Source organism: Nerophis ophidion, linkage group LG12 (assembly GCF_033978795.1).
Source record: "Nerophis ophidion isolate RoL-2023_Sa linkage group LG12, RoL_Noph_v1.0, whole genome shotgun sequence".
Taxonomy (NCBI): domain Eukaryota; kingdom Metazoa; phylum Chordata; class Actinopteri; order Syngnathiformes; family Syngnathidae; genus Nerophis; species Nerophis ophidion.
The window spans coordinates 26,678,544-26,692,926 of NC_084622.1; the positions used below are offsets into that span (position 1 = coordinate 26,678,544).

At 41.3% G+C, this 14,383-nt stretch overlaps 1 protein-coding gene across 1 annotated transcript; it reads left to right on the forward strand.

Moving 5' to 3' along the window:
- The first annotated feature begins 12,235 nt into the window (after positions 1–12,235).
- Positions 12,236–14,164, forward strand: LOC133563800 (leucine-rich repeat-containing protein 10B). The gene has a single exon (XM_061918075.1). The coding sequence runs from the start codon at positions 12,855–12,857 to the stop codon at positions 13,986–13,988; it is 1,134 nt and encodes a 377-aa protein (XP_061774059.1). The 5' UTR covers positions 12,236–12,854; the 3' UTR covers positions 13,989–14,164.
- Positions 14,165–14,383: the final 219 nt, after the last annotated feature.

The following is a 14,383-nucleotide window of genomic DNA, read 5'->3' on the forward strand; positions in this document are numbered from 1 at the left end:
TAGTTGTTTGTTAACATGGAAATTAGTAACATATTGGCTCTTAACTAGTCATTATCAAGTACGTATTAATGCCTTAATCGGCATGGCCTTTTTATAACCCTAACTCTCTAACCCTGGCCCTAACCCTCTAATCCTAACTCTAACCAAATAACTCTAAATTAAGTCTTTGTTACTTAGAATTAGAGCTGCAACAACTAATCGATTAAATCGATTAAAATCGATCATAAAAATAGTTGGCGATTAACTTAGTCATCGATTCGTTGGATCTACACTATGCGCATGCGCAGAGGCTACTTGTTTTATTTATTTAAAAAAAATATTATATATATATATATATATATATATATATATATTTATATATATATATATATATATATATATATATAAATATATATATATATTTTTTTAAATAAACCTTCATTAATAAATTGCAACATTTACAAACAGCTGAGAAACAATAATCAAAATAAGTATGATGCCAGTATGCTGTTTTTCAATAAAATACTGTAAAAAGAATAGAAATGTAGTTTGTCTCTTTTACCCGATTATTAATCGATTAATCGAAGTAATAATCAACAGAATAATCGATTATCAAATTAGTTGTTAGTTGCTGCCCAACTTAGAATATGTTCCCCTGTGTCACAGTGGCTTACATTTGCATCACATCTCATTGGCTTGACAACACAGTGTGTCCAATGTTTTCACAAAGATAAAATAAGTCATATTTTTGGTTCGTTTGATAGTTAAAACACATTTACATCATTGCAATCAGTTGATAAAACATTGTCCTTTACAATTATAAAAGCTTTTTTTTTTAATCTACTACTCTGCTAGCATGTCAGCAGACTGAGGTAGATCCTGCTGAAATCCTGTGTATTGAATGAATACAGAATCGTTTTGAATAGGAAAAATATCGTTTTTGAATCGAGAATCGCGTTGAATCGAAAAAATCGATTTATAATCAAATCGCGACCCAAGAATCCATATTGCATCGAATCGTGGGACACCCAAAGCGTGGGACACCCAAAGATTAGCAGCCCTGCTGTAATATGTATGTATACAAAATATATATATACTGTATATGCACATATGTATATATACTATATATATATATATATATATATATATATATATATATATATATATATATATATATTTATATATATGTTTAAACTGATAAACATTTTATTTTTTTGCAAATAATCATTAACTTTAAAATTTGATGCCAGCAATAAATACTGATAAAGTTGAGGAATGCTCATCAAACACTTATCTGGAACATCCCACAGGTGTGCATGCTAATTGGGAACAGTTGGGTGCCATGATTGGGTATAAAAGCAGCTTCCATGAAATGCTCAGTAATTCACAAACAAGGATGGGGTGAGAGTCACCACTTAGTAAGCAAATTGTCGAAGAGTTTTAGAACAACATATCTCAATGAGCTCTTGCAAGGAATTTAGGGAGTTTGCCATCTACGGTCCGTAAAATCATCAAAAAGTTCAGAGAATCTGGGGAAATCACTGCACGTAAGCGATGATATTACGGAACTTTGAGTCCTCAGGCTGTACTGCTTCAAAAACCGACATCAGTGTGTAAAGGATATCACCACAAGGGCTCAGGAACACTTCATAAAACCACTGTCAGTAACTACAGTTGGTTGCTACATCTGTAATTGCAAGTTAAAACTCTACTTTTCAAAGCCAAACCCATTCATCAACAATATCCTGAAACGCTACTGGCTTGGCTGGGCCCGAGCTCACCTAAGATGGACTGATGCAAAGTGGAAAAGTGTCCTGTGGTCTGACGAGTCCACATTTCAAATTGTATTCGGAAACAGAGGACGTGGTGTCCTCCAGAACAAAGAGGAAAATAACGATTCGGATTGTTATCGGCACAAAGTTCAAAAGCCAGCATCTGTGATGGTATGGGGGTGTATTAGTGCTCAAGGCATGGGTAACTTACACATCTGTGAAGGCACCATTAATGCTGAAAGGTCCATACAGGTTTTGGAGCAACATATGTTGTCATCCAAGCAACGTTATCATGGACGCCCCTGCTTATTTCAGCAAGTCAAGTGTTACAACAGCGTAGTCTCGTAAAAAAAAGAGTGCGAGTACTTTCCTGGCCCGCCTGCAGTCCACACCTGTCTCCCATGGAAAATGTGTGTCACATTATGTAGCGTAAAATAAGACATTCTTGTTTTATGTAGAGCTTCAGTCATTCAACTGAATATGGGTTGGAAAGGATTTGAAAATTATTCTATTCCGTTTATATTTACATCCAACACAATTTCCCAACTCATATGGAAACAGGGTTTGTATACATATATATATATATATATATATATATATATATATATATATATATATACATCCATCCATTTTCTACTGCTTATTCCCTTCGGGGTCGCGGGGGGCGCTGGTGCCTATCTCAGCTACAATCGGGCGGAAGGCGGGTACCCTGGACAAGTCACCAACTCATCGCAGATATATATATATATATATATATATATATATATATATATATATATATATATATATATATATATATATATATATATATATATATATATACATATATATACATATATATATATATATATATATACATATATATACATATATATATATATATACATATATATATATATATATATATCTGTGACAAGTCGCCAACTCATCGCAGATAGATATAGATATATATATATATATATATATATATATATATATATATATATATATATATATATATATATATACATATAAATACCAGAGTGGGGCAAGCGGTAAAAAATGGATAGAAACCGGATGGATATATATATATATATATATATATATATATATATATATATATATATGTATATATATAAATATATATATAAATCCATCAATGTGCATCCATCCATATTATATTATTCTAATATATATATATATTCTCTGGCATAAAAGAGAGGACAATAGCTGGAAGCCTGGATGAGAGGAGCAGTGATCTGGCCAATCACTGCAGACCCACCAACCGGAGAGTGTTGTGGTTAAGGGTCGAAACACTCTGTGAACGTTGGGGACCACCTGATGACCTCTTGTCCAGGCCAAAGCGTTATCCATTAGAAATGGATTATAATAGCATCTTTGATGTATTTGGAAACTGAACTCCCTGGGCAACCAGTGACTTCCAGGAAAGTCTGGATGACAACCGAGAAAGGTTGGTGACGCTGGAGAGACAGCTGACCTCCAGGAAAGACTGGCGGGGTAACAGGGGCCAGCAACTCCTGTTGCAGCACTCGCAAGAGGGCACCAAGCAAGCTACCGAACGTACAAATAAGCAATACCCCCAGAGTCTCCCGAGAGGGGGGGAGGATGAGAGACTCGCTAGGACAGATTCAACGGCAACGACAAGGACAGTGACACGGACACAGAGAAGGCTCAAACAGACCACCTTGACTGGGGAGGCATGGGAAGTGAAGTGCAATTGCGGAAAGATCTGCAAAGGTGCAAGAGGGCTCAAAATACACCAGAGCAAGGCCAAGGACAAGGCCAAGTATGGACAGGGACGGACACAGGCACACCGCTCAGACGAACAGTCTGGTGAGACGCAGGAGAACCCTAGGCAGGAAGCAAACCATAGTCCTAGAGATCTCTCAGTGCTTGCAATCCCCCAAAACCCCACAAGGACAACCTCAAATGCCATCCCAGAAAGCCCACTCCAGCCAACGAAAGAAAGAATCAAGTGGCCTAAGATGAGTGAGACCAAGGAGTGGTCCATGCTCGATGAAGATCTGGAAAGGGTGCTTGAAATGGTTCAAGCAGGTTCAGTAGAAAGGAAGGTGGATTCACTCACAGCCATCACCTACAACTTGGGAAAAGAGCGGTTTGGAACAGTGCCAAGGAGAGAGAACAAAGCCAGACCAGAAAAGCAGGAAAACAGAAGAGAAAGAAAGATCAAACAACTTCGGAAGGAGATTAAAACCCTGAGAAAGCAATTCAAATTGGCAAGCATGGAAGAAAAGGAAGGTATAAAAAAACTGACAGCCAGCCTCTGCGGGCAGCTCATCCGGCTGAGAAGGGCTGAAGGGCAAAGGCAAAGGCGGAAACTGCAGGAAGCTGCACGAGCCCAGTTCATAAAAGACCCCTATCGCTTCACCAAGTCACTTTTGGGAGAGGCGAGGTCAGGGACTCTAACAAGTTCTAAGGAGGAGGTGGAGGAGTTTGTTGAAGAGACATTCAGTGACCCTTCAAGAAACAATGCCCCACCAGGAAATCTCGGGCTTAGTAGCATCAGTCCACCAACATCCTCCCTCATCACAGAATATCCATCATGGAGAGAGGTTCAAGAGGTTGTCAAGCACGCAAGATCAGCTTCTGCCCCAGGTCCCAGCGGTATACCCTACAAAGTATACAAGAAATGCCCTAAGCTCCTACACAGGCTGTGGAAGCTTATGCGGGTTATATGGGCCAAAGGAACCGTACCAACAAGCTGGAGAAGGGCAGAAGGGTGCTTTGTGCCGAAAGAACGGGGATCCACAAAGATCAGCCAGTTCCAAACCATTTCCTTGCTAAGTGTGGAGGGGAAAATCTTCTTTTCAGTGCTGGCCAAAAGAATGAGCTCCTTCATGACCCGGAATGGATATATTAACACCTCTATCCAGAAGGGCGGTATCGAAGGGTTCTCCGGGTGCCTGGAGCATACAGGGCTCCTCAGCCAACTTATCCAAGAAGCAAAGGAGAAGAAAGGCAACCCAACAGTAGTCTGGCTTGATTTTGCTAATGCATATGGGTCAATTCCCCATAACGTGATCCAAGTGGCTATGGACCATTACCACATCCCACATCACATCCAGGGGATGATCACCAGCTACCTGGGAGACATCAAGCTACGATTCCAAGCAGCCATGTTCACAACTAAATGGCAGCCAGTGGAGAAGGGAATAGTGACAGGGTGCACCATCTCTCCCATCTTGCTTGTCATGGGAATGAACCTGATCATCTCTGCAGCGATCATAAAGTCAAGAGGACCAAAGACTGCAGCAGGAAGTCAACAACCAGCAATCAGGGCATTCATGGATGATCTTACCGTGATAACACCAACTCACGTGCAGGCGAGATGGGTCCTGGCGGAACTGGATCATATGGCTACTTGGGCAAAGATGATCTTCAAGCCCAAGAAATCAAGGTGTCTGGTGATCCAAAAGGGAAAAACAACGGGAAAGTTCAAGCTGCTTGTTCGGGGGAAGCAATCCCAAACATCCAAGGGAACCCTATTAAATGCCTTGGAAAGTGGTATGATGATTCCATGACGGATAAAAACAGCATCTCCAGCACCGAAAATCAGGTTGAAGAATGGTTGAAAAGGATTGACAAGTCTGGTCTGCCTGGGAAATACAAGTGCTGGATCTACCAGCATGGCTTACTCCAAAGACTTATGTGGCTTCTCACCGTGTACGAAGTGGCGATAACAACAGTTGAAGGGTTGGAGAGGAAGTTCAACAAGCACCTTCGGAAATGGTTCGGTATACCCCCGAGCTTTACATCTATGGGGCTCTACATAAGGTCGGGCCAGCTCCATCTCCCCCTGTCTTCAGTTCTGGAGGAGTTTAAAGTCGCAAAATGCAGACTTTCCCTGACGTATAGGGACTCCCAAGATCGCCTGATCAGGGAAGCTGGAATAAGAACAAGATCTGTCAGGAAGTGGGCCGCTAGCACTGCTATTGCCCAGGCAGAATCATCTCTCAGGACCAAAGAAACCATCGGAAGCCTCTGCACTGGAAGACAGGGTCTAGGAACATCACATTTCCAGCAGTGGTCCAAGTCCACTCCCAGGGAAAGGAGGACCTTGATTCAGGATGAAGTCCGAAACCTTGAGGAAGAAGGAAGAAGAGCTAAAGCCATCGAGCTCGCAACCTAAGGTGCCTGGACAAGGTGGAACCTTCCCAAGAGGAACGTGACGTGGAGTGAACTGTGGAGGCTGGAGCCGTTTCGTATCTCATTCCTGCTTCGAGCAGTATATGACACCCTGCCGACCCCAGTCAACTTGCATAGGTGGGGAATGAGGGAGGACCCGCTGTGCAGGTTGTGTGGCGATAAAGGAACTATGGCGCACATTCTGTCTGGGTGCAAAACAGCATTGACCCAGGGAAGATACAGGTGGCGCCATGACAAGGTGTTGGCAATGCTCGCAGACATCTTGGAGCAAGAGAGGAGGCAGAAACACCCAGCCAAAACAAAACCATTGCTGAGCACCATCTCCTTCGTGAAAGAGGGTCATAGACCAGTTGTCCAAGGCCAAGCCAACCAAAACCTCTTGCAGTTGGCCCAGCGATGGGAGATGGAGGTCGACCTGGGGCGGAAGCTCCTCTTCCTAGAGGCAGTACTGTCCACCACTCTGAGACCAGACATAGTTTTGTGGTCCCCAGAGGGAAAGAAAATCATCTTGGTGGAGCTTACTGTCCCATGGGAGGAGGGATGTGAGGAAGCGGCAGAGAGGAAGAAAACAAAGTACCAACAACTTCTCCAGGACTGCCGGGACAAGGGGTGGACAGCATGGCTGATGACAGTGGAAGTTGGTTGTCGAAGATTCCCTGCGCAATCTGTGTGGAATATGATGACAAAGGTTGGATTGAGAGGTCACTTGAGAAAAACAGCCGTTCGTAGGCGGGGAGAAGCGGCGGAGAGAGCCTCCTGTTGGCTCTGGCATAAAAGAGAGGACAATAGCTGGAAGCCTGGATGAGAGGAGCAGTGATCTGGCCAATCACTGCTGACCCACCAACCGGAGAGTGTTGTGGTTAAGGGTCGAAACACTCTGTGAACGTTGGGACCACCTGATGACCTCTTGTCCAGGCCAAAACTTTATCCATTAGAAATGGATTATAATAGCATCTTTGATGTATTTGCAAACTAAACTATATATATATATATATATTTATATATATATATATATATATACACACACACAGCTACCGTTCAAAAGTTTGGGGTCACATTGAAATGTCCTTATTTTTGAAGGAAAAGCACTGTACTTTTCAATGAAGATAACTTTAAACCAGTCTTAATTTTAAAGTAATACACTCTATACATTGCTAATGTGGTAAATGACTATTCTGGCTGCAAATGTCTGGTCTTTGGTGCAATATCTAAATAGGTGTATAGAGGCCCATTTCCAGCAACTATCACTCCAGTGTTCTAATGGTACAATGTGTTTGCTCATTGGCTCAGAAGGCTAATTGATGATTAGAAAACCCTTGTGCAATCATGTTCACACATCTGAAGACAGTTTAGCTCGTTACAGAAGCTACAAAACTGACCTTCCTTTGAGCAGATTGAGTTTCTGGAGCATCACATTTGTGGGGTCAATTAAATGCTCAAAATGGCCAGAAAAAGAGAACTTTCGTCTGAAACTCGACAGTCTATTCTTGTTCTTAGAAATGAAGGCTATTCCATGCGACAAATTGCTAAGAAATGTAAGATTTCCTACAACGGTGTGTACTACTCTCTTCAGAGGACAGCACAAACAGGCTCTAACCAGAGTAGAAAAAGAAGTGGGAGGCCACGTTGCAGAACTGAGCAAGAAGATAAGTACATTTTTCTCTAGTTTGAGAAACAGACGCCTCACAGGTCTCCAACTGAAATTTTCATTAAATAGTACCCGCGAAACACCAGTGTCAACATCTACAGCAGTGGTTCTCAAATGGGTGTACGCGTACCCCTGGGGGTACTTGAAGATATGCCAAGGGGTACATGAGATTTTTTTTAAATATTCTAAAAATCGCAACAATTCAAAAATCCTTTATAAATGTATTTATTGAATAATACGTCAACAAAATATGAATGTAAGTTCATAAACTGTGAAAAGAAATGCAACAATGCAATATTCAGTGTTGACAGCTAGATTTTTTGTGGACATGTTCCATAAATATTTATGTTAAAGATGTATTTTTTTGTGAAGAAATGTAGAGAATGAAGTTCATGAATCCAGATGGATCTCTATTACAATCCCCAAAGAGGGCACTTTAAGTTGATGATTACTTTTGTGTGTCCTTCCATTTTCTACCGCTTATTCCCTTTTTGGGGTCGCGGGGGGCGCTGGCGCCTATCTCAGCTACAATCGGGCGGAAGGCGGGGTACACCCTGGACAAGTCGCCATCTCATTGCAGGGCCAACACAGATAGAAAGACAACATTCACACTCACATTCAAACACTAGGGCCAATTTAGTGTTGCCAATCAACCTATCTCCAGGTGCATGTTTTTGGAAGTGGGAGGAAGCCGGAGTACCAGGAGGGAACCCACGCATTCACGGGGAGAACATGCAAACTCCACACAGAAAGATCCCGAGCCTGGATTTGAACCCAGGACTGCAGGAACTTCGTATTGTGAGGCAGACCCACTAACCCCTCTGCCACCGTGAAGCCCTACTTCTGTGTGTAGAAATCATTATTTATAATTGAATCACTTGTTTATTTTTCAACAAGTTTTTAGTTATTTTTAAATCTTTTTTTCTAAATAGTTCAAGAAAGACCAATACAAATGAGCAATATTTTGCACTGTTATACAATTTAGTAAATCAGAAACTGATGACATCGTGCTGTATTTTACTTCTTTATCTCTTTTTTTTTCAACCAAAAATGCTTTGCTCTGATTAGGGGGTACTTGAATTAAAAACATGTTCACAGGGGGTACATCACTGAAAAAAGGTTGAGAACCACTGATCTACAGTGAAGAGGCGGCCGCAGGATTCCGGGCTAAAGGGCAGAGTGGCAAAGAAAAAGCCATATCTGAGACTGGCCAATAAAAGAAAAATATTAAGATGGGCAAAAGAACACAGACATTGGACAGAGGAAGACTGGAAAAAAGTGTTGTGGATGGATGAATCCAAGTTTGAGGTGTTTGGATCACATAGAAGAACGTTTGTGAGACGCAGAACAACTGTAAATATGCCGGAAGAATGCCTGACGCCATCTGTTAAGCATGGTGGAGGTAATGTGATGGTCTGGAGTTGCTTTGGTGCTGGTAAGGTGGGAGATTTGTACAGGGTAAAAGGGATTCTGAATAAGGAAGGCTATCACTCCATTTTGCAATGGAGTGGACAGCGCTTGATTGGAGCCAATTTCATCCTACAACAAGACAATGACCCAAAACACACCTCCAAATTTTGCAAGAACTATTTAGAGAAGAAGCAGGCAGCTGGTATTCTATGGGTAATGGAGTGGCCAGCGCAGTCACCAGATCTGACCCCATTGAGCTGTTGTGGGAGCAGCTTGACTGTATGGTACGCAAGAAGTGCCCATCCAACCAATCCAACTTGTGGAAGCTGCTTCTAATATATATATATATATATATATATATATATATTAGGGCTGTGAACCTTTGGGTGTCCCACGATTCGATTCAATATCGATTCTTAGGGTCACGATTTGACAATATATAGATTTTTTCGATTTGATTCGATTGTCGATTCAAAAACGATATTTTTCTGATTCGAAACGATTCTGTATTTATTCAATGCATAGGATTTCAGCAGGATCTACCCCAGTCTGCTGACATGCTAGCAGAGTAGTAGATTTAAAAAAAAAAAAAGCTTTTATAATTGTAAAGGACAATGTTTTATCAACTGATTGCAATAATGTAAATTTGATTTAACTATTAAACGAACCAAAAATATGACTTATTTTATCTTTGTGAAAACATTGGACAGCTTATGAGATGTGATGCAAGTGTAAGCCACTGTGACACTATTTGTTCTTTTTTTATTATTTTTATAAATGTCTAATGATAATGTCAGTGAGGGATTTTTAATCACTGCTATACTGAAATTATAATTAATATTGATACTGTTGTTGATAATCATTTTTGTTTCATTACTTTTGGTTTGTTCTGTGTCGTGTTTGTCTCCTCTCAATTGCTCTGTTTATTGCAGTTCTGAGTGTTGCTGGGTCAGGTTTGGTTTTGGAATTGGATTGCATTGTTAAAAAAAAAGAAAAATAACAATAAAAAATAGATTTAAAAAAAATGTGAATCGATTCTGAATCGCACAACGTAAACGATTCGATTCGTATTCAAATCGATTTTTTTCCACACCCCTAATATATATATATATATATATATATATATATATATATATATATATATATATATATATATATATATATATATATATATATATATATATATATATGTGTGTGGGGCTTTCACTCGGCTCATCAGTCACGTTGAGCTTCAGTCAGCAGCCTAACGTCCGCTGTGTCATTTCAGGGTCATTTAAAAGTAGTGCATAAATGTGCAAATCAGCTCCTTTGGTCAGCAGCACATCAGACAGGATTATCCTCAAGCAGAAATGGAGGGATGCAGGCCCCCTTCTCCTCGCTCCTTTCCAAAGACAGGCCCACTGACCCCAGCAGCCTTGAAAGTATTTGTCCCTTTAAATCCCCACTTAAATAATGTCATTTGTGCAACAGTCATGTTTTGACTGAGCAGACATAGCTGCAAAGTAACAGTAAGGTTTTTATTTCATGTATTTTTATGTATACAAAGGTCATTTTAGCGCACAGTTTTAATGCCAAATATTTTGAGTTCCTTGTAATAAATATTGAACAAATAATTATACATGGTCATGTCTGTCTGTGTTGGGCCTGTGATAAGGTGGCCAAATCGTCCAAGGTGTACCCCTCTCCTTCTGTCTGAGTGCATCTGGGAAAGGGTCCAGCACCCCCCACGACCCTGAAAGGGACAAGCGGTAGAAATGGATGGATGGATGATGGATTCCCTAATATGACGATGGCCGAAGATTCTATGTGTGTGTCTGCTTGGTGTCTCAGCTGAATGTCACACATTTGGCGTCACAGCATTTTAACTGGTCAATAAAAAGCTGTGAAACAAACCAGCGGGCATCTTCGTGAGGTCTTTTTTATTTTAACCAGACTCCTGCTGTACTACTAGGTTCATTGTTGTCTGATGAATATAAATAGAACTACAAAACAATAGTAGCATACAGAATTAAGCATTGATCTTGATAAGTTTGCATACAGTATGTACAGTTTTACTCACTGGCCACTTCATTAGGTACACCTGCAAACTCGAATGAGATCCAACAGTCGGCATTTGCAAAGTACAAATATATTTTATCGAGTACATCATAGAAGTTAAGAAAATTGAGTACATGGTATCACTACTGGTATCTTCCAGTACTATGACATCTGTACAAGTACTATAATTATTTGAAGGTTTTTTATTAGTAGTGGTACTACTAGTAAGGTAATTGTACTACGGTGCACTAGTAATGTAATAGTAGTAATTCAGTCATTCATTTTGTAACAATTTTCCTTTTCAAATATTAATATTGATATGTATTTGTTTCATTTTATTTTTTGTTATTAGACTTTTTACTTGTCATTCAAACTCTCATAAGGTTCTTCGTTTTTATTCCGTTACTTTTATTATATTAATCGCTACTATTAACAATATTATTCTTACTCCTTTATGTTTTTATTTAATCATCTATTTATTATACTTGTCCAGGGTGTAACGCGCCTTCCGCCCGAATGCGGCGGAGATAGGATCCAGCACCCCCCGCGATCCCAATAGGGACAAGCGGTAGAAATGGATGGACGGATATACATATTTTTATATATATATATATATATATATACAGTATATATGTATACATATATACTGTATATGTGTGTGTGTTTGTGTGCATTATACATAATATATATTATATATCTTATATATATAGTGTTTATGTTTATAAATATTATTTTAGACTACATATTTTTTGTAGTTAGTCCCCAGTGTTTATGTTTTGTTGTTTTCTTCGCCAGTTCATTGTATGTACTATAACATTTCATAGTTACACGCATGTTCTTATTGAAGCAATTCAAGCTTACAGCAACAAAAACAACACAAAAAAATCATATTAGTATTGTGGCTTGTTTTTGCTTTTCTATGGTTTATGTTACTTATAAGTATAGACTTTTTTTCATGCTCTGGCTGTATTATTTTAGATTTTTTTTAATTTTATTTAAAAGGTGAAGGAGGACAACGAGGGCAAAGTTTAGGAATGAGAAGGCACACACACACACACACACGCACGCACGCACGCACACGCACGCACGCACGCACGCACGCACGCACGCACACACACACACACACACACACACACACACACACACACACACACACACACACACACACAGAGTTGACCATGTGATGTGATGCCACATGTTCCAGTTACATGGGGGAAGAGAGGTGGCGTGGGACAAAGGGAGGCAGCAGCTTGAATGTAAACCTCCTTATTGATGGCAACACCCGGTCAGCATCAGGACTTTACAGCGTCAGTCAGCTCCAAATGTGAACCACTTACTCCATTGTGGCTCACACCTTTGAGACCTTTCAGAGGACCTCGCCCTCTTTTTTTTAAGGACGAGCAAATGCATTTACTTTCTTTGAGAGTTTTTTTTTCTGCACAAGTTGGGCTCGACCTCCGGAGCAGGAAGATGGACGATGAGCGACATGTTAGCGGGCTAAAGTGACACGTTTGTATACCTGCCTAAATGGATTATGTGACCTTAAACTTTCTCACTGAGGTGTGCAAAACAGAGAGAAGGGTAAGAACTGCAACTTGACTCAACTCAAAATTGAGCTTTATAGAGTGGACTACCAGCAGTACTATTACTACTACTATTACTACTACTATGACTACTACTACTACCACTACTATAACTACTATTTGCAGTATTCTATATTGTGCTAAATGGCTGTGGGTTAAAAGGCCTGACGCATTTTTGCAGCGGCCAGCTCAAAACAAGAGTCTGAGTTAACTTGTCATCGCGTCACATGACTCTGCTGTGACTCAGGGGGCCACAGCATGGGTAACTCCACCGGTAAGGGTGAGGGAGATGAGGAGGAAGAGGAGGAGGAGAAAGACGGCGACGATGTAGAGATTGTACAGAAGAAGAAGAAGAAGAAACAAGAGGAGTTGGTTGAAGAGGAGCTTCCGCTAGGGGTGGAGGAGTTGTTGGAGAGTGGAGATCCAGTCTTGGACCTTAGCTACCGTCGATTTAAGCGTTTACCTGCACGCCTTTGTGGACTGACGCATGTGGAGAAGCTCTACGCTTGTGGAAACAGCCTACGGGCTCTCCCTGAAGGCATCGATCAGCTGCAAGGTCTGCGGATCCTTGCCCTGGACTTCAACAAGATGGAGGATGTTCCTCTCGCCGTCTGCCGGCTGGCCAACCTCACCCGCCTCTACCTGGGCAGCAACCGCCTGATGACGCTCCCGCCCGAGCTGAAGAACCTGCAGAGTCTGCGCTGCCTGTGGGTGGAGAGTAATTACTTCCAGTGGTTCCCCAAGGAGCTGTACGATCTCCCCAACCTCAGGTCCCTGCAAATGGGTGACAACCGCCTCAAGACGCTCCCTCCTGACCTGACCCGCATGGAGACTTTGAGGGGATTGTGGCTCTACGGGAATCGCTTCCAGACCTTCCCCAAAGTCCTCCTGAGCATGCACGGCTTGGAGATCCTTGACCTGGATCGCAACAAGATCACCGAATTCCCCAGCCTGAAGCGCCTTAGATCCCTCCGCCTCTTCTCCTATGACCACAACCCAGTCACAGAGCCTCCGACCGTGGGTGAGGAAGTTTTAGTAGTCGGCGAAGGTGCGGCGGAGTTCTTGGAGGAGCGCGAGGCCAGGAATGAGAGGCGGCGGAAGGCTGAGGAGGAAGAGGCTGGGGAGTCAGCCTTCGGGGGAGAAGAGCCTATCATCCAAGGCATCTTGAAGAACTGCAGATCCAACATGACTCCGAGCGAGGCAGACTTCAAGGACGAGGAAGACGTCGACTCTCCTATGGCGGAGTTGGAGTACGACGATGAGGCATTTGATTACGAGACGGAAGAGCTGATCTGCGAGGGAGAGGGCTTTGAGTACGAGGGAGAGGATCTGGAGTATGACAGGGCTCACATGGACTATGAGTATGAGGAGGAGATGAAGGAGGAGGCCTGAGATTATCCGCAGTCGGGTGCCCTACAGACATCTTTCTTATCATCAGCTCTGCTGCTAATTAAAAAAATGTTAATTAACTGTGAAAATAAACACTTTCATCTCAGTCTACTGTCAATCAGAGTTAGAATCAAGCAAGATTTGTGTGTGTGGGGGTGTGTGAGAACAGTATTATTAAATTGCCAGACACCTGCTGAAGTCAGTGTAAGTCATTTCTAGTATGAGAAAGCCCGACAGTTGCTACCAGCTGCAAAGAGAATACATTTATCATTACTGGTGACAGAGATACAAATAATAATAATAATAATAATAATAATAATAATAATAATAATAATAAGAATAATAATAAGAATAATAATTAGCTTTATTGTCTCCGAGGAGAAATTTGTCCTGGAAAT

Excerpts from the sequence above, each read along its gene's own strand:
- LOC133563800 (XM_061918075.1), top strand. The coding sequence starts at position 12,855 with ATGGGTAACTCCACCGGTAAGGGTGAGGGAGATGAGGAGGAAGAGGAG.